Here is a 21,943-nt window from a genome sequence, read left to right as displayed (position 1 = left end):
CTTGCAGAGAGGATGGGGGATGGGACTGCAGCCTAAATCCCACACTGTGAGTGCTGTGGGCTTGGTTAAAGTGTGGGTGACTGTTAATATCCAGCTGCGTCAAGGGGGAGGTTTAGCAAAAGACTGCTTAGTCAACATGCTGACTCTAATCCTGACCCTCTAAACCTGAGGAATTGAGGCTGGGAATTGGTCTGATGACTAATGTGGGGCTGTGGGTGTCCTGCCCCCTCCTTCCCTGCACTGACTGCTGGGTTCTGGCTTGGGCAGCGGGGGATTTATTCAGTGCAGATTGCTGGAATTCTGTGTCCTGCCAGGATGTGAAGGCATTGGGTAGCTGACTGCCAAATCTCTCATCCAACACTAGGAACGGCATAAACGGAGTCCTGGAAAGCAGGGATTAATGAGCTGAGCCAGGCACAGGGGCAGGTCCTGGTTAAGCCTCCCTACCTGCGCTGCCCTTCCAGCAGAGGAGGAAGGGTGAGAGATCACAGGGCTGAAGTGTTCAGGTATGTGGAGGATGCTCTGGGCCTGTCACGATAAAGGCATCCGGGGTTGATTCACTGGGGATCCTGTTTTGGCTGTGGTGAGAGGCTGGTGACTGTGGCATGGACCTGTAACCCTGCTCACGGGGACAGGGGTGTCCAGCTCATGTGTTTTACCCCTCTCTGCACTCATCTTCAGGCTGACCTGATTTAAGGACCTTAGCTTAATTTGCTTGTGGTAGTGTCAGTCCAAAACTCCTTATTTTTTTTATGGAGTTCAGGCAGGCTTGAGCTGCAGCCTGTGGGATCCTTGTGACCCACACCAGCCTCTTCCCTGTGCTGGTGTCTGCCTGGAGCGGTGATGCTGGGGAGGGGGCACAGGCCTGGTCCCAGTGCTCTCCCTGGGGGGGCAAAGCCACTTCCTCCCCTGCTTTTATCATAACACGCCACCTCCAAGAGGAAAACAACTTGTGGGCTGATTTTGGTGCTCTGTCAAAGCCACTCCTTTTTGAACTCATCCCATCATTAGTTTCCTTAAACACACCCAAATTGCTGCTCCCTGTGAAACAGGGCTGTTGGGGAGGAATGGCTGTCCCATTCCGTTGCTGATTAGCTGGGGAGTCATCTGGCTTCAAAGGCTTGCTGAAGTCGGATGATGGCAGCCTTCCTCCCTCTGGCTTGCCTGGACCTGTGTGCCATGGCCTGTTTTCAGGCTGGCGCAGCCCGTGCCGCAGCCGGCCTGGTGCGGTCCTGCGTGCTGTGGCCCGTGGCCGGCGTTTGGGCCAGCAGGCAGAGCCCGGACCGTCAAAAAGTCGAGTTGCTCGTAGCCAAGATAAAAATACAGGTCTTGCGCCATGGAGTGTTTAGTGAGGTGTCAGCTCTGCCCACACCGTAACCAGATCCCCCCGCCAACCTTCGAATAAATGACTCAGCTACTATTTTTACTTTGCTTGTCATTTTTCTTCTGGTAGGATCGTGATACTTGGTGTACAAACTGGATTAACTTGGGGGTGCATCTTTATCTGTCCCTCCCCAAGCCCTTCCTAGGCCTGTCGATGCTGAGCCGCAGCTCTCAGCACATTTTCTCCTTGCGAGATCCCTGAGCACGTCACAGGATCAGCTCCGGGGTGCGGGAGGGAGCGCGGAGGCACAGCTGGCGCATGCACTGGGGACCCAGCTGCCCCCCACCACACCTAAAGCAGCTCCGAAAAAGACTGGAAGTAACTGAAACCGCGTGCACACACCACTGCCCACCTCCTGCCTGTTGGGTGACCCAGAAATCCTGCATTTCTGTTGGGGCTTTTTATTCAGGCCGGGCAGCGAAGTGTCCGATTCAAGAAGCCTGGGTCAAATGTCCCCTGTAATCGGAGATCGGTGTGTTGCATAAAGGAGCATTTGCCTTTGACGTGTCCTCGGTGCGAGCTGAGCCCTCTGCCCAGCAGACCCACCTGCTCCCGGCACACTGCAGGAGAGACGAGCTCTGCTGGCACAGCGGAGCCCAGGACTTAATCCCAGAGAGCGTCCCGATGTGTCTGACACCCACCCAGAAACAGGTTACCCCCTGCTGCAGGGAGGAAGGACAGCACGGTGATGCTGGCTCTCAGGAAAATGCTCTCCTCCTGTCCCAGCACCCTGGAAGGGCATTGAATGCCTTTTTGGAGTGAGCCTTTGGTGCGCTCAGCCCTGGGGCAGTTCGGGGGCCTGGGCTGGTGGGAAACACAGATTGTGCCAAGCCCAGAGCGGCTGCAAGGAACGTCCCGAGCCAGTGGCATTAGCCAGGCCAGGGTGGGCTCCCCCTGGGCCCACGAGGTGAGTTTGGTTGACTCGTGGCAAAAGGTTTGTTTGGCTTTTCACAGAATCGCAGAATGTTCAGGGATGGCAGGGACCTCTGTGGGTCACCCAGCCCAACCCCCTGCCCAAGCAGGGTCACCCAGAGCAGGCTGCACAGCACCGCGGCCAGGCAGGTCTGGAATATCTCCAGAGAAGGAGACTCCACAGCCTCCCTGGGCAGCCTGGGCCAGGGCTCTGTCACCCTCAGAGGGAAGAAGTTCTTCCTCATCTTCAGCTGGAGCTTCCTCTGCTTCAGTTTGTGCCCGTTGCCCCTTGTCCTGTCGCTGGGCACCACTGGAAAGAGTCTGGCCCCATCCTCCTGACCCCCACCCTGCAGATATTTATGGGCATTTCTAAGGTCCCCTCTCAGCCTTCTCTCCTCCAGGCTAAACAAGCCCAGCTCCCTCAGCCTTTTCTGTGTGTTTGTGCCTCTTCCCCAGGGTCCCTTGAGCAGAAATCGGGTGTTTCTCAGTTCGAAGTTATCAGAAAAGCAACATCAGCGTTCAGGATGTGAAACTGCTTGCCGGGGTTATTTCTGCCCTTCCTACAGAAGCCAGATCTCATCCCCCACCAGCGCCGACGTTACCCTCCCTGCCTCGAAGCACTCTTACCCTTGCCCACCCCGAAGCTGGGCCCCTTCGAAACGTGGCAAACGGGACAACTTGCTCCGGAGGGAGAAAGCTCAGTGGGATGGCACCGGCGCGGCCGCCGGCCCTGGGCTCTCCGCCTCTCCGCAGCTGGCGGAGGGACAGAAGCGAAACTGGGTGCTGCCGAGCCTGCTCCCCGCACTGGCGTGTTGGTGCAGGGCTCGGCCTCTGCCAGGTGCTTCCTGCCCGCTTTGTTCGCCGACGGGCGACGGGAAGCGACCAGCTCTTTCAGCTCGGCCGAGGCCAATCAGCCTCTCGCGTGGGTGCAGCCGCGCTCGCCTGTATCTGGGGAGACGCGGCCGGCAGCGCCCAGCCCCGGCCCTGGGAAAAGGGGGAGGCACGAGCCCCGGGGCTCTCCGTCACCTGCGGTGCTCCGGAGCCCCGGGTGATCTTCCCAGGATCCGCAACCACGTGGCCCGGTGATGGGAAGGTGGTTTGCGGCGTTTGGAGGGGTTGGTGCTGCGCCAAGCCCGTGGCGCGTTGGGCTGTGGCCCCCCGGCAGACGCCATCGCTGCCGCTCGCGCCGGCAATCTGCGGCATCGCCAGCGTTTGCGGCCGTGGTGGAGCCCCCACGCAGGCTCTGCCTCCAGCTCCGGGCCCCGCGGGGCTGAGCCGAGCCCTTCCCCGGGTCTGGCAGGTCTGGGGTCCGCGTTGGCACATGGGCTCCTCTTGGTTTCTGTGCCTTGGCTGGGATGGCAGAGCGATTCCTGGCTGGGGACTGTGCTCCTTGCCTGCCCTTCCTCCTGACAGACCTTCCTCTGCCTCCCTTCGTGTCTGCGCAGCACCCACAGCCAGACCTTGAGCCCTCCGCAGCCACGACCCGTCTCGGGGGGACACCAACAGCCTCGCGGCCCCCGAACCGCGGGGAGGGGGAACGCACCGCTCTGCCTTTCTGATCCTTGCTAAAAACTGAACCACGCGGTGGAAATAAAAAACCCCCGAAGCCTTCTTTCCTCCAAAAAGGTCACGGGCAGATGCGAGCGCGTGTGCCACAGCCGCCGGCCGCCCACTCGCCTCCCCCCGCGCGGCGCAGTAACCGTCTCGGTGCTCGCGGCTTGCTGTGCTTGGACGGACTCCAGCGGCAGATGGGGCAGGCTGCGGCGCTGCGTAATGCTGACTCGAAATGAAAAAAATTCCCCCCAAACAACCACAGAAACCAGCCGGCAGCCCCAGCCCCAGCCCCGTCTCCGCTCGCTGCCTGCTCGCTTCCTCCCATGGCAGCTTCGGGCGGGAGCGCACGCAGAGCGGGTCCTGCGCAGAGCTCTGGTTTATTAGAAATTACAGGGGGAGGGAGAGGGGAAGGGGCTCCCCAGAGGGGAGCGGGGTCTGCTGCTGCCGCGCCTGGGAGGGGTCAGCCCCCACCGAGCTGAGCAGCTTGAACGGGACAGAAGTGGGGTCAGGAGAGGGACAGCCCACCCTGGCCCCACATCTCCCCACATCTCCCTGCTCCCGGGGTGTCACCGAGGGGCCCGGGGATCCGGGGGGCCAACTCGCCCCGGCCTCCCCCCTGCTGCAAGCGCCTGGGCAGGGGGCTCCCAATGCTGGGCCAGATGGGCAGGGGCAGAGGAGACGCTTCCAGCTGCTTTTTTGTTTTCCACTGAGCATCCCAAGGGCAGAGCCATCCCCATCCCTGGTCCCGTCCCAGCCCCCTCCGCGGCGGCGCGGGGGCCAGCTCCGACGCTCTCCTTCATGACCAGTTGAGGGATAAAGGGGGCTTGTTGGCGGCAGCGAGCAACTGGTGCGCGGGGACAACTGTTGCCATCTGTCTGGTGGGGCGGTGGGGGGACCGTGGCGGGGCCAGGGCTGAGCTGGAGCTGGGGTTTTGTTTCTCCTTTCATGCACCACTAAACTTTGCACCTTTTGTTTCCCGGAGTAGGGCTGGGAGCCGGGGAGAAAAGAGGCCCCTGCGCCGCACGGGTCAGGGCAGAGCTCGCTCAGCTCGCCGGGGGGTTTGCATACGATTCTTATTACGTATTATAATAGTAATTATTGTTATTTGAGGACTTTGTCGGTGTTGGGCAACCCGGTGCTGAACCCCTTCCGTCCTTCCCCCGCCGCCTTCATGCCGCACCCTGCAAGCTCAGCGGGCAGAGCGCGGTGCCCGGGCATGTCCCGCGCCGCAGCAAACAGAAGCCGCAGCCGCCGATGCCAGCGGGGTGCGGCCCTCGGGGACTCGAGGCTGTGCGGTACCCTGCCATCCCTGGGGGATGCTGTGCCCCTGTCCCCAAGGGACGCTGTGTCCCTGTCACTAAGGGATGCCGTGCCACTGTCCCCAAGGGATACCGTCCCCAAGTGACGCTGTCCCATCCCTGAGAGGCCGTGCCAGCCGGACGGTGGGAGCAGCCAGAGGCTGCGTTCGCTGCCCCGTGGCATTTTGTGCTTCCTCATGGAGCGATGTCTGGGTCTGGGACAGGAGCGCAGAGCCCCAGGCAAGCTCCTGCCGGGCGTGTGAGTCCCACCAGCTGCCTGGGTTTTGTTCAGGGCTTTGAGCCGCTCACTTTGCTCGTCATCTGCTTTCCGCTGAGCCACGTCTCTGGGCCCAGCCTGGAGCTGGTAGCTGGGATGAGCCCTGCGTGTCCGTTGGAGAGGTTTCCCAGCTCAGGGAGTGCTGGAGAAGGGTGGAGGGCTCCTGGGGCTCCCCCTCTGCCATGTCTCTGCACCGATCATGGAATGGTTTGGGTTGGAAGGGACCTTAAAGACCATCTGGTTCCAACCCCTCTGCCATGAGCAGGGACATCTTCCACCAGCCCAGATTGCTCAGAGCCCCATCATGGCACTGACTCAGGAGTGTCTTGCGGGCCATGTCTGAGCTTTGCCCATGGCTACTGCTTCTGTGCAGCAGTCCCTGCCAGCCTCATGTCCCAGCCAGTGGTAACAAGGCAGAAGGAGAAGGATTGAAGGGTGATGCACCCCAGGACCAACCAGTTCGTGTTGGGATGTGTTAGGGCATCCCTCGCGGGGCTGCCACCTGCCCCGGCCCCTCTGCAAGGGCCACTCGTCCCTGTGGGCACCCCTGTGCCTGGCACGGCAGTGCCCGGCCCCGCGGGGAAGGGGCAGCTCTCGGTGTCGCTGCTGTGTGAACGCAACACCCGTGTGAACACAACACCCGTGTGAACACAACACCCGTGTGAACGCAACAGCCACTCCTTCGGGGAACCGCCGGGAAACGTGTTACCGGGAACGGGCTGGAGGCAACAACATCCCTAAGCCCCGCGCGTCCCCAGCGTCCCCAGCTGCCAGACGAAGGGCGAGGCCGTTTTCCCTCTGACAATGCCCTTTGGCCAGGGAGTTTATTGCTATTACAGCACCGGATAAAACAGAAAAGGGGAAGGACGGGGGCTGGAGCGGAGCAGCTGCCCTTGCTGACTCGTTTGCTGCTTTGTTGGGAGTTAAAAGGCTGGATCGGGGCTGAGACACCGGCCCTGGTGCTCCCTCACAGCACGAGGGCTCGTTGCCCCCCTCCCGGCCCCCACGGGGGGACTCTATGGGGGGGCTGCCTGGAATCTGCCCCAGCAAATTCCCCTCCGGGCGGTCGGCGTGGACCGTGGCACCGTTTCGGGGCACAGCCCAGCTCAGCCCAGGGGTGCAGAGCCTGCCGGGGGTCTCTGCCGAGCTCTGTCAGCGTGCAGGGGGCTGAGCTTTGCTTTTTCTTCCTTTTCCCCTTTGGAGTGACTCTGGTCCAGCCCCAGCGCTGTGCTCCTGGATCCCACGGATGGCTGCGGTGTAAGGGCGATGCACCCCCTCTTAGCACTGACCCGAAAACCCGCTGGGGCAGGAGGAGGGAGAAGAGCGATGCTGATCCTGTCCCCCACAAACCCAGACCCCCCGGCAGCGAGCTGGATGGCTCAGAAAGCCCCCCGGTGCCTGTGCCAGCCCCCAGCAGCCTTAAGGCTGGCAGCAGCTGCTGCTGGGGAGGGCTGGGGGCCACGGCGGGGCTGGGGGCACGGCAGGGCTGGGGCGCGGGGCCACGCTGCCTTTGGAAGTGGAGACAAAGCCCGTCTTGATATTTACGGCGCGTGCGGTGGGACCGTGGGGCGCGCGGGGCTGCGGGACAGATGGCGAGTGGAACAAAAGGGGAGGCAAGAATGGGAGCTGAACAGATTGGGAATTTCCTGCCCGTCCCTCTCCCCCGGCCCAAACGCTGCTGGGGAGCTGGGCCGCCTTTCCCCAGTGGTCCCCCCAAAGCGTTCGGTCCCTCGGGGGGGGACAGAGCCCCACCAGCTGCTCTAGCCGCTGGGCTACGCGTCCTCCCAGAGCCGGGTGGAGACATCCAAAACCCCGAGACCCCAAATCCCAAGCGCTGAAACCCCTTCTCCGTTTTACTCGTGATGTGGAGCTGTGAGAGCAGGACCCCCGCCCCGTTCCTCCAAGCCTCAGCCTGCTCCTCTGTGAAATGGGACCCCAACTTGTCCCCGAGCGATGCCGGGGGGGCGGGGGGTCCTGGCAATCGCCACTGATGACGTGCCGGGCCCCTCCCCGGTGTTTTTTCCCCGCTGCCTCTGCAGTTTTCTTATCTCTTCCCAGCAACGTCGCAGCTGCCGCGGGCTGGATCCAAGCAGCTTATTAATAATCAACTTTTATTGCTCGTCACACCGCAAGCACGTCTGCAGATGGCTAGGCGTGGCGGCGGCAGCCGTGACCCGGCCACCGATCCTTTTGTCCTCGCAGCTCCTCCGCTCAGTGAAGGCTTTAGGTGAAGCCTGAGAAGAATTGAGCAAAGGGAAGCGCCGAAGGACGTGACGCCGCGTTACGCTTCCCCGGGCTGTGACTCACGCCAGCTCTACAAACGCTCTCACGCTGAATTCGGAGCACAGGGACCGCGCCGTGCCCGGAGCTCACGTCCCTCGACCGAGGGGTGGCTTTGCCCACCCCAGACTCCTCCAGCTGCGTGAGGAGCAGCGCATCGCCCGCTGCCTTGCTGCTTTCTTGTGTACTTTTCCAGAGGAAAATATTTTGGGAGTTGTTTTTAAACATAAATCCTGTGCTTCCTGGGGAAACATCCTCCTGAAGGGATGTTTGCGTAGGGCCTGGGAAGAGTTGAGCTGAGAGATGCTGCAAAGGGGGAAAAAAAGCGAGGAGGGGAAAAGAATCTGGGGGAAGAGGCTGGGAAAAAGTGGAGATGAAATTGGGGAGGTTTTCAGGGGGAACTCCGGAGAAATCCCACCTGTCCCTACGGTGTCCTGTGGGAGCTGCTGGGTGGTCTGGTGCGGGGCCAGCCCCGAGGTGGGTGCCCAGCTCCAGCACCTGAGCCCCTCTGCAGATACGGGGTGACGGCGGGGCTGGCGGGAGCAGCAGGGTGTCTTTGGCATCCCACCCAGGGAGAGTCCTTGGGGGGACCCCACAGTCCAGGTGTGACTTCGGGGGGGCTACAGCTGCTGGCACCTCCTGCAGCAGCCCCACAAAGCCTCTGTGCTGGGGGCACAGCTCCAAGGGGTCGGGGAAGCTATTTTTTGGTTGGTTTGGGGTTTCCTCCTCCTCCTCCTCCTTTATGCTTCTCTGTGGATCTGGACAAAGCCCTGCACTCCCCCCTCCTCCTTCCCGGGGGGATGCAGGCTGCTGGGGCCCCCCGGACCCCGCACCTCCTCCCAGCAACAGGAGGAGGAGGAGGAGGAGGAGGAGCAAGCCCCCATCCCTGCCATCCCCACCACAACAACAAGGCAGTGATTGGGTGCCTGGGGGCTCACCCAGGGCCAATGGGGTCTCCCCCTTTTTTTGGGGAGGGGGAGAAGCGGGGCGGTGGGTTGTGCTGACCCTCTGCCCCCTCCCCCCCGTCCCTGTGGGAGGCAGAGCCAGTGCCCCAGCTGGCGTAAATCAGGAATCCCAGTTGCCCTGCCCAGATAAAGCAGCTGCTGGGGGCAGCTTTGGGTGGCTGCTTCTCCTGGGCTTTGCTCTGCTGCTGCCAGACCCTACTGCCAGGTCCACCCCCCCCCCCCCCCCCCGAGGTGATGGGCTGGGGTCTCCCCACAGGCACCCCCTGGACCCCCAACCCCTTCAGCTCCTGCAGGCTGGTGTTGATTTGAGAAGGGGTGGGGATGCTCTGAGGGAAAAACCTGACCTGGGAACACGGAGTGGTGTGTGCTGGTGCCTGGGCAGCTCTGGAGCACGGGGAGGAGGGTGATGCTTGGCTGGGTTGGGGATGGATCCTGCAAACATCCTCCTCTGCTGTGTTTGAAGAGCGTGGAGATGTGGTGTGGGCTTGGGTGCTGGTAGTCCTGTCCCTGTCCCCATCCCATTGGGCCTGCTGGGTGCTGCCGCAGGGAAGGAGGAGGGGGACAGGCTGTGGCATGTGTCCTGGGGGCTGATGGCAGAAAGATTGGATCTGGTCCCAGATGCCAACGAGCACCTGCATTGGAACTGACCGGCTGCGTGTCCATGGGGGTCTGGGGCATCCTCCCTCTGCACAGAGCCCACTGCCCCTGTGCTGCCCCGCTGCCAGCCTTCGAGGGAGCCCAGCACGAGCATCACTCGCCTCTCGCTGTTTCATGGTCAGGTTTGCCTCCCTCTGAGCCCTTTTTCTGCGGGGGAAGCTGGGTTTTGCCCATATCTCAGCCTTGGGCAAGCAAGGACGGGCTGTGTTGGGCACCCCTGGGTGCAGGGCAGCTCCCAAACCTGGGTGCTGCTCTCTGGGGACATGGACTTGGGGAGTGGAAGCCAGGGCCAGCCTGGACATGGCCACATGTGATAGGCAACACCAACCTCTAGCGACAGCCCTGGGGTCCTCGGCCAGCTGGGCATGCAGTGGGGTCCCCTCGGTTCGGGGTCCCCAGTCCTGGTGTCTCCAGGAGGGTTTGTGTCTCCGCAGGGAGCGGGGTCTGGCTGCGGGGTGAGGATGTGTGCGTCCCAGTGCTGCCCTGGGAGCGAGGAGAGGATGGGGACGGGGATGGAGATGGAGCGGGGTCGTTTTACTTCTCCTCCTGCCTGGCGTCTGCAAGAGCCTTGGCTGGAGGTGGGGGGGCTACCCCCGGCCAGGGCTGGGGCCCAGGGCTGTTTGGGGATGGTCAGAAGGGAAGCCCACCCCCTGCACCCCCCGGAGCGCCTGCGGGCTCTGCCTGCCCGGCTGGCACCAACCCAGTGCCCAGCGAGCCCCCAGTGTGCGGGGAAGGGCTGGCAGGCTGGGGAACGGCACTTTCTGTGCAGCTCCAGATCTGTACAAATCCTGCCCATCTGATTTTTAAAATTTTTTTTTAAGCATCCTCCAGCTCAGCTGTTAAAAATAAGCAGGGCTGAAGACTGGAGAACACGAAAGCTTCCAGAAAATAACGACCAGAAGTACTGTGCCAGTGGCACCGCCATCCCTCCCCTCTCCCAGCTGACGCTTTTCCATGTGGTTTTTTTTCCTTTCTATAAACGTCCTTGCATGGACCCCATCTGGGATGTGCCGGAGCGGCAGCTCCTCGGAGCGGGGAAGGCGGCGTGCGCACATGCCGTGTCTGGTACAGCCACTAGACGGCAAATCCAGCCCGAAATATGTCTGCAAATCTGGCCTGCGAGAGGGGAGGATGCAGAGCTCGGAGCAGCCCGGGTGCCCAGACCCCCTCTCTGCACTTGGGATTCCTCAGACACGGTTCGTGCGGTTACAGAAAGGGCTTTATTGGTCGGTAGGAGAGCTACAGTTCATGCGTCGGTGATAGTACAGGGGTTTTTTTTGGGTTTTTGTTGCTGTAGTGTTAGCATGCAGTTTAAATGCGGAGGGTCTGGATGACCTCTGCAGGTCATCTCCAAAGCTCAGCTGCCCAGCTGGTTCTCAAACCAAACCGTCCAAGGAACCGAGCCGGGTGGTTTGGGCTTTTGGCGAGTTCAAACGCGCTGCGGATGCACGTGTCACTGCAGTATTTTGGGTTTTGTTTTGTTTTTTTTCAATTGGGAAACCCCGGTTGCCTGGGCAGAGAGGGAGCTGGGAGCCAAGCCGGTGGGTGGGATGGGGTCGGGCGTGCAGGGGCTCCCTGGGCAGCCAGGGGTGACAGCACCGGGGATTGCCCCATCCCTGGCCCCCAGTCCTGTCCTGAACCAGTGGTCTGGGAGGAAGATGTGAGACCTTCCTCGGGCGCAGCCTGTGAACAGGCTGTTTCTCAGGGTGTTTCTCTCCAACCTCAGCAGCTGGAATGGTTTCTATCCTGTATCTCTGGAGCAGGAGGCTGATGGAAGGGGGGAAAAATGGAGGGGAAAGGGTGGATTTGCTCTTCCTCATCCCAGACTGAGGGACGCTGGCAGCCAAGGTATCTTTAGCCCTTTACTCCTGCAGCTCCCGACCTCCTGGGTGCTTCTCCTAGTGACTGCTGACACCAGGCCCAGTGGGAGTCGGTTCTGATCTGCTGGTTCTGCAGGACCCGCTCCTGAACCCCTCCCCACTGGGGTCGGATGCTCAACGCTGTGTTTCAGAGGTGGAGTGAGCTCTCCCCCATCCGTGCTGCATCCCACCCAAACCAGGGGAGAAGGTCAACGGGGATGCAGCGCTTTGAGGGGGAGGGGGTCAGAGGGGGAACGATGCTGGGGTCTGTTGCACCCTGCATGGCCAGAGAACCGGGAAGAGGGAGCGTTTGGGGAAGAACGGATCCTGCCCACCTGCCTGGGCTGGTGTTGGAGTACCCTTGTTGCACTATTGCGGAAGCCAAGTCGGTCAAGCTGCGTTAAATCGGGAGTGAGTGTCTCCCCGGGAGCGGGGGAGCAGAGTCCTGAAGGTGGGGAGGGGGCCGGGGGGAAGCCGGGCTAGATCTCGATGACGGTGGCACGCCGCAGGCACAGCGGCGCGTCGGGGGGCACCGCGTTTCGCTTGATCTCGTTCCCGTCGAGCCGCAGGACCTGGAGCCTGGAGTAGTTCATGACATCCACCACGGTGCAGAAGCTGCTGATGGAGAACTCTGCGGGGGGAGAGGAGACGGAGAGCTGAGCACCGGCTTTGGTCCCGGCTCTAACCCTCGTGATCCGATTCATCTTTGGGGGGTGATGCGGGAGACGTCGAGGGGGCTGCTTTGGAGATGGGTCTGAGGGTGCCAGCCTCCGAGGGCTGGTTTATGTTGAGGGGGGCAGGAAAAAAAAGTCAAAGCACCCCCAAATCACCAATTATTCCTGCAAATTTGGACTCTACACCTTCCTCTCTTGAGCTAAAAGGGCAGCTGGTGCTGCTGGCTGCCGTCGGAAGGAGCCTGTGCCCGTTTGGACCAGCCCTCGGCAGCCATTGCCTGGCCTGGCTGGAGCGCTTGTAGGAAAAAAGCCGGGTGGAGTCAGACAAAAACCTTTGTTTTTTATTGGGAATTGTCTTTGCAGCCTCTGTCAGGAGTGCCCAGGCCACCATGGGACCACCCAGGCAGGGTGTCTGGGGGGGAGGACACCCCTGTCCTTGTCCCCATCCCATGGCCCAACCCAGACTGGGCTTGGAAGGAGGGAATTCAGCAAAATCCCCAAAATTTTGTGCAGGATTTGGGAGGGAAGCGACCGACTGAGGGCAGCAAAGCTCCAGGCCGGGGATGGCAGCGGGGTGCGGGGGGACCCCCGAAGCTCCGGGGCTTGGGGGGGGGCTGTGAGCCGAGCGGGAAACCTCCCAGTGAGGCTGGAGGGGCACAACCCCCACCCTGATGCCCCGTGGGGTGGGATGTGCCCCCCGAAGGGGTGGGGGCTGCGTACCCCGCCACCAGCCCCCCACTCCTGGGGATGCTCTCGGGGTCAGCGGCCGAACCTGCAGCTGGAGGGGGGAAAATCCTGCGGGAAAGCCTCAGCGGCTCCGCACCGCTCTCACGGCGTCTGCGGGCAGGCGTTCGCAGCGACAGATTTTGGAAGCGAACCTTTGGGAATCTGTTCTTGTTTCTGTGTTTCGGCCGGTTCCCCGGCGCGGGGTTGTGTGTTTGCTCCGCCGTGGCTGCACGGACACGGCCCCGGCTGGCGCAGGGCTCCGGCATCGCGCCGGAGGCTCCTGCCCTCGGGGCCTGGCAGGTGAGAGGAGCAAGCCTGGATTTTTCCAGGAGGTTGCTTGGGTTTTTGTTTTTCTCCTAGCTTATTTTTATAAATAGCAGCCCCAGAACAATCTGTTCCTTTTATTTATTTGTATATTAAGTGGAGTGAATTTTAGTCCTGGCAGAAGATGCTGTGTTGATGGCTTTAGTAACGCAGAGCTCCCATCTGTCCCAGCCCCAGCAAGGATGTGTCCCTTGGCTGCGGACCGGGACCCATGGGGGGCTCTGGGGCCGTGGGCTGTGCCGGTGCCCTGCCCCGGGGCGGGAGGAGGGTAGAAGGGGCTGGAGAAAGGGGCTGTGCTATCCCCGGGCGCTGCAGAGCTCTGGGCACCGCGGGATATGTCCCTGTCCCCTGCCTCAGCGCTGGCTGGGGCGATGTGTGTTCTCACGTGCAGTGACCGTGGGGTCCCCCCACCTCTGTCCACTCTGTCGGTGACCCCTCAGCCTGTGTGCAATGCCCAACTAAAGCTGTAGTCCCCTCCCCACGCTGAGCCTGCCCACAGCTGGTTTCTGGCATCTCTAACCAGAAGATGCTCAGGCTTCTGATAAATGCCCAGTAAAACCAGCGCAATGGCTTTGTGGATCACGCAGGAGCATTCAGAGCTGGGACCCTTTTGGTTCCAAGTGCGTTGGGACACAATGGGCCCTGTTCCTGCCTTGCTGAGGGCCATGTAGAAGTCTCCCAAATTCCAGCTTCCTGCTCAAACCATTAGCCCAGGTAATATCCCACAGGGAGACACAGGGTCTGCATCCCCATCTCCGCATCCATCTGTTGCACCACCATCCCCTACACCACCGCGCTTTGGTTGACGCATTTCTGCTCACCATTGATTTGGTTCCCTTGAAGGTAGAGGTTCTCGAGGTTGGTGTTGACCCGGGGGATCTTCTGGAGCCTGTTGTAAGAGAGGTCCAGCTCAAGGATGCTGCTGCTGTTGAAAGTGTTGGTAGAGAGACCTTGATTTGTCAGGCTGTTGTGGGACATCCGTACATAGAGCAGCTTGGGAGAGACCTTGAAATAGTCATCAGGGATGGTGTTGATGTAGTTGTACTCTAGGTAGAGCTGTTCCAGAGCCATTGGGAGCCCATCAGGGACTTTCCTGAGGTGGTTGTAACTCAGATCAGCAAGGATCAAGGACTTGAGCCCTTTGAGGGATGCTCCCATCTCAAAAATGTAGTTGTGGCTGAGGTACAGGGCTGTGAGGTTCTCCAGACCCTCCAGAGCATTAGAGGGGACCTTGGAGATCTGATTGTAAGACAAGTGGAGCTCTCTCAAGGACCGGGGCAAGGGGCTGGGCATCTTGGTTAGGTTGTTGTTGTTCATGTACAACCTCTCCAGGTTTTTGAGCTTGGCAAAGACCCTCTTGCCCATCTTCTCACTGGTGATCTGGTTGTTGTGCAGTGCAAGCCATTCCAGCTCCGTGGCATTGTCAAAAGCTCCCTCTTGGATGGCGGTGATCTGGTTATTCTGGAAGTAGACGTATTTCATCCGTGAAGGCACGAAGGGCAGGTACCTCAGGTTGCGGGTGTCACAGTACATGGCTGACGAGAAGTTTGGGGGGCAATCACACTCTTGGGGACATTGCCAGGAAGAGGCTTGCTGACCTTCCGGGCCAGGCTCTGCCTCCGTGTCTGGAGCTGGGAGGTAGGAGTACACGTAAGGGCTGTTCTCATCCTCGTAGTAGGGCATGTAGTTGTAGGATGACATACGGGACTGCCGCATGTAGTACTGTAACCAAGCCATGTCTTCTTCTTCATTGTACTGACCCAGGGAGGCTCCGCAGAGCCCAGAGATGATCAGGATGGTGGCCCAACACATGGTGGTGGTGCTGGAGGGACCTGGGTGGGGGAGAAACGGGGAAGAAACCATCAGCAGTGCCAGGTCTGATGTAAGGGCTAGAGGTGGGCAAGTTGTACCCCGGGGCCTAGGAACCCAGTGGAGCTGGATGTGGTTGCAGCCCTGCGTGGGCTTGGTGGCACTTGGCAGCAGAGCTGGAGAACCAGGGGACCTGAGTGAATGCTACCCGAAAAAATGCGGTTGTAGACATGTCCCCTGTTTGCAGTTACCTCCGGCCAAGCGGAGGAGAGCGGTAGCTGCAAGAACAGGTTGATGGAGCTCAAGGCATGTTTCGATGGAGCTATATTTATGCTACGCTTGCTGGCGACATGATTCGCTGTGGGTTTCATCCAGCTCTCCCTTCCCCCACAGAAACGCAGGGTGCTCGTGCTGCTCGGGACTGATGTAAATCCTGGTAAACAAGTTCTGGCTTCTTTTTGAAATTAAACCACTTTCAAGCTTAGATTTCCTAAGCTCAGCCCCGCCATGAAAAGAGGCAGCATCCGCCGTCCCCTCGAGGCCAGCGTGACCGGGGAGAGAGGGAACCGTCACCAGACCTGGCGCTTGGACCCTGCTTGTGAAATTCAGCCAGCCGAGGGCTGGCATCCAGAAGGGAGCAGGGCTGAGGGCTCGGAGCAAGGCAAACCTGTCCCTGGGTCCCTCAGCTCAGCGTGAGCTTCGCAGCCACCCCAGGCCGTGCTGGCATGCCACGGTGCTGGTGGCAGGAGGACCCCAGCTCTGGCTGTTCATCCCGACTCCTCGTCTCGGGGCTGAACGAGCACGCAGAGCGGCCTGGAGCGAGGCAGCTTGAAATGCCTCCAGAAAATACCGCTGTTCGGAGCGGGAGAGGAGTCGCTCCCGCCCGCTGGCTCCTGTAGACGTGGCTGGGAGCGTGGGGCTGCTGGTGCATCGCTGCCAGCTCCGCTCCGGCAGCCGCGGCGCGGGCGATGTGCGAGCACAGACCGGTGTCCCTGCTCGCCGTGCCAGGGGGTGGTCCTGGGGTCACCCGATGAAACCTCGCCGCGTCCCCAGCCCGTGGTGAGGAGGGGATGTCTCGCCCAGCAGACAAAGAGGGCACAGTCTGCTCCGAGCGGGCGGCTGCCCTGCCACCGAGGCACCCTGGCAGGCTGCTCGCGGTGGAAGAAAACAGGGATTGAGACGGCGGCGGGCAGGCATGGCTCCCTCGCGTTCTCCTTCTCTCCCTCCTTCCCCCTCCACGTGGTCGTGCAGCCGAGGGGCAGATGAGATGTGGTCCTCTGGGATGCTGCGTGCGATGGGGGAGCTTGGCAGTGGCAGAGGAGTTTCTCCTCCTCCTCATTCCCGCTCCAGGGCACTCTGCCTGCTGAAATAGCAGAGCCGCCCTGCTCTGCGCAGCGGCTTCTCCACCCATGCAGAGCCACTCGGCAGCGCCTTCGCCAGGGGCCCCTCTGTGTGGAGCAGGACTGATCCCTGGGGTCCCTCCACCTTGCCTAGTGCCCCCCGGTCAGCACACTGGCGACCCCAGAGCCTGTCCTCAGCAGACCCTGCTGCCCCCCTTCTTCAGTTGAAGGTTGCTTCTCCCCTCCTGGTTGGGCTTCAGCTCCGTTTTTGGGGTGGGATCTGAGCTGCGCGTGCCAGCCATGAGATCCCTGTCATCTCCCGGTGCCCACGCTCCTGTGGCAGGGGCTGCCAGGCTGATGGGGTCCGCTCCTCGCCCCGAGAGGGAGCGGGTTTTGGAGCAAAGGGCTTCATGGTCTGCGGCCATCCATGGACACAGCCCATTGCTGCTGTGCCAGGCATGAAACCAGCTCGCCCTTCACTGGCAGATGGGATGGGCAGAGGTCTGCTGGGCAGGGGCACAGCCCGCAGGCACTGCCCGTGCCGGGGTGTCAATGGCCGTGGGTGTCCAGCTCCCAGCCAAGCGGGCAAGCAGTTGCCAGAGGGGCAAGAGATGTGGGTAGCCGGAGAGGGCTTCCCCGCCGTGGTGGCTCGGCGGTGCTGGCTTTCAAGCTGTGCCACCCGTGTCGCTGGCGTGTGCTCCGCGTGGCAGCCGCCCGCCCGCTGAGGCAGGGGTATGGAAATCAGGCTTCAAAAAAAAAAAAAAAATCATAATAAATATAGAGATGGACTTACCAAGCGAAGAGCCTCCTTTCCAAAGCCTCGCTGCTCTTCTCCGGGATCTCCCGTGCGTCAAGCAGCATGTGAGTGTGTGTCTGGATTTGCAAAGGCTGGTGCCCGCCCTAGATCCCAGATCAAATATTGTGCTTGCAGGTCACGGGCTCGGCAGGTTTTTTTGGGGAGTGACCTCCCAGCAGCAGCCAGTTTGCAGAAGAGACTGAAGAGACCCTGATGCTGCCTGGCGTTATAAATAACCTGCTTTTTCTTTCCTCCCTCTCTCTCTCTCTCCCGTCTTTTCTCATAGGAGTGTTGGCACTTTTCAGGCTCTCTCTGTTTAACGAGTTAGTGGAAGCGGGGATGTTGTTTTTAAAAGGGCTGTTGTTAGGTCTCCTGCGTTTCTCATCAGGAAGCGATGAGGAGGCCTCTGGCCAGATTAAAAAATCTCCGATTTTGAGGCGCTGAGGATGTGATTCTTGGGGAGAAGCAAGAAAGTATCTTTAACTTTTGCAGTACCAGGAGAAGAGACGTTAGTGCCTGCTCCAGCTGCAGCCTGGGATTCTTCCCCAGGAAGCCTCAGTTTATGCAGTCCTGCTATTAAATATTTAGGATAAACATTTCCATGAACGATAAGGCTGCAGCATCCAAGGTAAATAAATTGCCTACTAAAGGGCCACTGTGACAGCAGGAATTAGTCTTCAGCTTGGCAGGAGTGAGATGCCAAGCTGGCATTTCTGCAGGCTGAGCCCATTGGCCCGGGACGGGATTGTGTCCCCCCATGGCTGACCCGGGAGTGGGTGCATGGGGACGGGGCAGGGGAGCAGGTGCTGAGGGTTGGGCAGAGACACGGGAGCTCGCCACTCTCCCTGCCGCAATGCTCATCGCCTCCCAGAGCCAGCCTTGCCCCAGGGGGGTCCTGCAAAGCAGAGGGGGTGGTGGGCACTGCCATGGCCCCCCAGTCCCCATCCTGGCTCTCCATGCACTTCAGATTTGGAGACAGCTCCTCCCGGGCTGTCGAAGCATTTCCTCCACAAGGAAAGGAAAGGAGGAGCCCCGACCGCCCATCGCCATCCCGTGCCCGGCTCCAGCAGCACGCCCAGGTCCTCCCAGGAGCCTGGAATTACTTAGTGAAGCTCAGCAGGTGCCAGGCACTCTCTGGGCTTGCTTTTCTCTCGCTTTCCATCGAAATTTCCCAGCCAAAACATCCTCTTCCCCTGGGGAGCCTTGCAAGGATCCTTATCTCTCCGAGGTCCTTGTTGTAAGGAGGAGGAATGCGCGGGGCGGCTGGCGGCCGGGGTTGTGAGGGACACGCTGTACAGTGGGGACTCTGCCAGAAAGCCGGTCTATTTGGGAAGGAAGAGTGTGCCTGGAAAGCACAGCTCGCTGCGCCGCAGCGTGGGGCTGGGATTTGCGAGGAGAGAGAGGATTCGGAGAAAGCCTTGCCTTCGAGTGGGAAAAGAGGACAGGGGAGTAGCGCTGCCTAGAAGGAGGTAAAACCCTAATAAAGTGGGGTGGGGGCTTTCATTTGGCTGGTAGCACCTCTTCTTCTGTGGTAAGCATTGCCATGGCAGCTTGCAGCGGCGCGGGGCAGCTGGAGAAGGGCTCGCACCACTGGTAGGGAGATGGTTCGAGGCTCTGGGCTGATGTGGAGAATGACCCTGCTTGGAGGGATTTGTTCCCGCTGCTGGGGAGCTCCGTTCCAGGGAAAGTGGTGGGGAGGGTAGTGGCAGCCAGTAACATCTGCTGCTCGGTGCTTGGTTGGTGTCAACCAACGTCACATCTCTGGCAGATCAAGGTGTCCCGGTGGCCAACAGCTTGGAGGCTTTTGCAGGGCTTGGATGTTTTGCTGGAAAAGCAAGTTGTCCCCAGCTAGGTTAGATAAGGAGCGTGGCCTCTCCATCTTCTGGAAGTTAAAAATATTCATGACCAGGGCATGTGTCCTTTGGGGGAGGCTGTCCCGCAGCGCCCGTGGGGCTCAGGCACCTGCTGTGGGTGCTGGGGGCTGGTGGTCCCCGGGGGTGCTGAGGAGCCCTCCCCGCATGAGCTGGCTCCGAATGGTGCCATTCCCCATGGCCACATGCCCCTCTCCCAGCCTGAACCAGAAAATGATGACCTGTCTGAGCTTGGTCTGTACGTTCCCCAGAGTCCCCGGGACTTTCTGTTGAAGCTCATCCTGAGCAGTTTAGGACTATCTCAGGGAAGTGAAAATTTACTGTCTGAAGAACCACATCTGTCTTTTTTTCCTCCATCCAACCTTGAAATCTCATGCTCCAGGCATGCAGCGTCTCCCAAGCCGCTAGCAGGGCACTCTTGCTTGGTTTGTTTGCCTGGCATGAGGTTGGGCGTGTTGAGAAGACCTCAGAGCTGCTGCTCATTTCGAGCCAGCACAGAACAGCTCTTCTTGGTTCCCAAGTGACTTCCATGAAACTGTTTCAACATCTCCTTTTCTAAACTCCTCTTCCCTGTTGCTGATGGTTCAAAGAGAGCCCTGAACTGGTGACAGGAGCTGGGAACACGCTGTCCTGCTTGCTCGGAGCCAGTGGTCCCTATCGCTGCACAGTATCTCATCTGGAGCAGTTACTCCGGCTGTCGCAGTCTGGATCTCGTCAGAGCCAGACAGATGCCTGCAGTGGTTTGCTTTGGTTTTCTGAACCAAACTGATGTGAACAGCGTCTGTTTTGGTTGGGTTTGTTCCTGTTGTTTTGATCAAATGCTCTTGAGCTTTGTATTTGAAACCACCGAACCTGGCCCGAGCTTGCCTTTAATTTGCAAGTCCTGCGCTGGGAGCCGGGAGTGCTGCCTTCTCCGTGGACGGGCGTGGGTTTGTCAGGATGCTTTTGGTACGGGGACCAAACGCTTCAAAGCATAATGAAGAAACAAAACTCTCTGATGCTCCTGCTAAGGCTAAAGCTTGTTCTGCCTGGATGAAGGGACAACTATTCAACCTACTGCGGGCATCCAAAAACAGTGACTGTCAGAAGCACGGCTACTTCTAAGCAGCTTCCCTTTTTACTCATGGAAATGTTATTTCTGCCTCTTCCACATTTCCAAGAAGTTTCAGCTCTGTTGGAGCTGTTGGCTGCTCTGTCCTCCCACTCACGCTGTTTTATTTAATTTCCATGGCCCTCCCTGTCCCGGGTGGGGATTACCAGTCCCGCTGGGCTCAGGGTGCTGATGTAGCCATCTCACCGTGCCCTGCCCTGGCTGCCTGGCAGATCCTGCGGTTCCCCTGCTAGACCTTGCCTTTAGAGGCAGATCCCTGAAGGGTGAAGGTCCCAGCTGCTCTTTTAAGGGTCTCCAGTGACAAGGGTCCAGGTAGGAACCAATGTCCCTTGGCATCTCCAGCCTTGCTCAGGCAGGGTTGGTGGAAACGCGTAGGGCATTGCCTGCAGAGCCTGAGTGGTGGAGGGACCCATGAAGCCACTATCCAGAGCTCCTTCTTTGCATCAGACCTCCTGACCAGGCAAATCTGAGCAGAAAGGTGCCTGGGGGACCGTGGCTCCCAGGTTTGCACGGTCTTTCTGGATGTTTGCAACCTAAACCTCCTCTTCCTCACTAGTCATGGCTCTTTCCAGCCAGGAAAGAGACTTCTTGTGCAGCCACTGGAGCAAGGGTCCTTCTCCGGGTACGTCTGCATCGCCCCAACCCTCCGTGCTGTGCAGGGAACCCTTTCCTTCCTCTAACCATGCCCTGGAGCGAGAGTGCTGGTGTCTGCAGGGTGGCTCAGGATCCTCTGTGCCCCGGGGAGCAGCCCCGTGGCTTTCAGCGCAGTTATCATCTCCAGTGACCCTCCCAGGGCTGTGCTGCTCCTTCGCAAAGGGCTCTGCCAAAAACAAACTCTTCTGGAAGCCCCCACCTGATTTTTGAGGACGGCCACAATACGAGCAGGCAGTGGAAAGGCAGGCAGGGAAACGGAGTCCTCGGGGGGTGCAGGCAGCGGGTTGGGGGGAGCAGGGCTCATCGGGTCCCTTCAGGCTCAGCCTCGGCAGAGCCGGGTGGAGGGAACACGCTCAACATCTGGCAAACGTCTGCACCGGGCGGCTGCAGCCTCCTCTCCAAAAAAGCAAAGGTCAGCGTGGAAGGGCAGGGCGAACCCTCCCTCGACCTCCCTTCTCACCCCAGCCTCCCTTTTCCCTTTATTCTTTTTTAGCGACACATTCTTCAGCCCAAACAACATTCTTGAATCGAGATTTGAGGCAATCTGGAGGGAGTCGGTCGCTCGGAGGCGGTGCGACTGCCAAGCGAGCCCGGGGGCTCTGCTGGAAACTCTGCCTCGGGCACGGGCTGTAGGGGCAATGCTCTCGCCACGGCTCCCGTGTCAGTGCCGTCCGATGCTCCCGGGGCTCCCGGGGTCACCCCGTTTCACAGGAGGTGCTTCAAAGCTTGCTTTGCACGCAGTGAGCTGCGAAGGCTCAGCCCAGGCTTCCCCTGGCTGGAAATGGAATGAGAAGCAGCGCTCGGCTGGGAATCCTCGCCCGCTGTCTGCTCCCCTCGTCTCCCTCCCGTGGGACACTGGGTTGTGAAATCGGTGGCCGGCTGTGGCCCCGTTCGCTCGCTCGCGTCCCATGCCCTGGCCCCAGCTGCTCTGCGGCATGCGGCTCCAAAAAAGAGCCTGCACCGGTGAGGTGCCTTGGCACCAAAAATAAGAGGGGTGCCAGCTCCCAGCCCCCACCCGTGTCCCCTTGCCGCTGGTCTCTCCCCTGCCCTGTTCATGCTACGTGGACCCGGTGCCACCCCCGAGTGACGCTCACCTTCGCACAGCAGCCCCGCAGCCCCTATCCCCGCTCGTCCATCCCATCGTGGTCCGGCAGCGAGCGGGGCCGGGCTGTGCAGTAGCCACAAGCAGCTCTAATTTGCCTCCAGGTCTCTTCGGGGGGTATGGGGGAGGGAGAGCAAACCCCAAATTGCCCCTTACCCTCCCCAGCCGCTGTCTTGGCACGGCTGCTGGCGCTGGGAAATGCTAGTTTGGCTGGGGAAGGCTTTGCCCCATCCCACCCTAATTACAGGCTGCGTTTGGGGCTCTGGAGCCTCGTGTAATAACTCCCTGGTCTCTTGGGGTCTGCGGGTTATTACGGGGTGGATTCAACCCTCCAGCACCCAGACCCAGGA

General features: G+C 60.3%; 1 protein-coding gene across 1 annotated transcript; it reads right to left on the bottom strand.

Annotated features, from left to right (window-relative positions):
• Positions 1-10,314: 10,314 nt before the first annotated feature.
• FMOD (fibromodulin) lies at positions 10,315-17,122 on the bottom strand. Its single transcript, XM_009933188.2, has 3 exons — positions 16,853-17,122; positions 13,732-14,742; positions 10,315-11,817 (listed from the first exon to the last, which is right to left on the bottom strand). The coding sequence occupies exons 2-3, from the start codon at positions 14,720-14,722 to the stop codon at positions 11,666-11,668; spliced, it is 1,143 nt and encodes a 380-aa protein (XP_009931490.1). The 5' UTR covers positions 14,723-14,742; positions 16,853-17,122; the 3' UTR covers positions 10,315-11,665.
• Between the last annotated feature and the right edge of the window lie 4,821 nt (positions 17,123-21,943).

The sequence above is a fragment of the Opisthocomus hoazin genome, chromosome 25, assembly GCF_030867145.1.
Source record: "Opisthocomus hoazin isolate bOpiHoa1 chromosome 25, bOpiHoa1.hap1, whole genome shotgun sequence".
NCBI lineage: Eukaryota > Metazoa > Chordata > Aves > Opisthocomiformes > Opisthocomidae > Opisthocomus > Opisthocomus hoazin.
The sequence above is the reverse complement of the archived record's forward strand: the minus strand, read 5'-3'. Positions and strand labels throughout refer to the sequence as shown.

Excerpts from the sequence above, each read along its gene's own strand:
- FMOD (XM_009933188.2), bottom strand. The coding sequence starts at position 14,722 with ATGTGTTGGGCCACCATCCTGATCATCTCTGGGCTCTGCGGAGCCTCC. Across the intron at positions 11,818-13,731 it reads TCAAGGGAACCAAATCAATG|AGTTCTCCATCAGCAGCTTC; the intron begins GTGAGCAGAAAT and ends CTCCCCCCGCAG.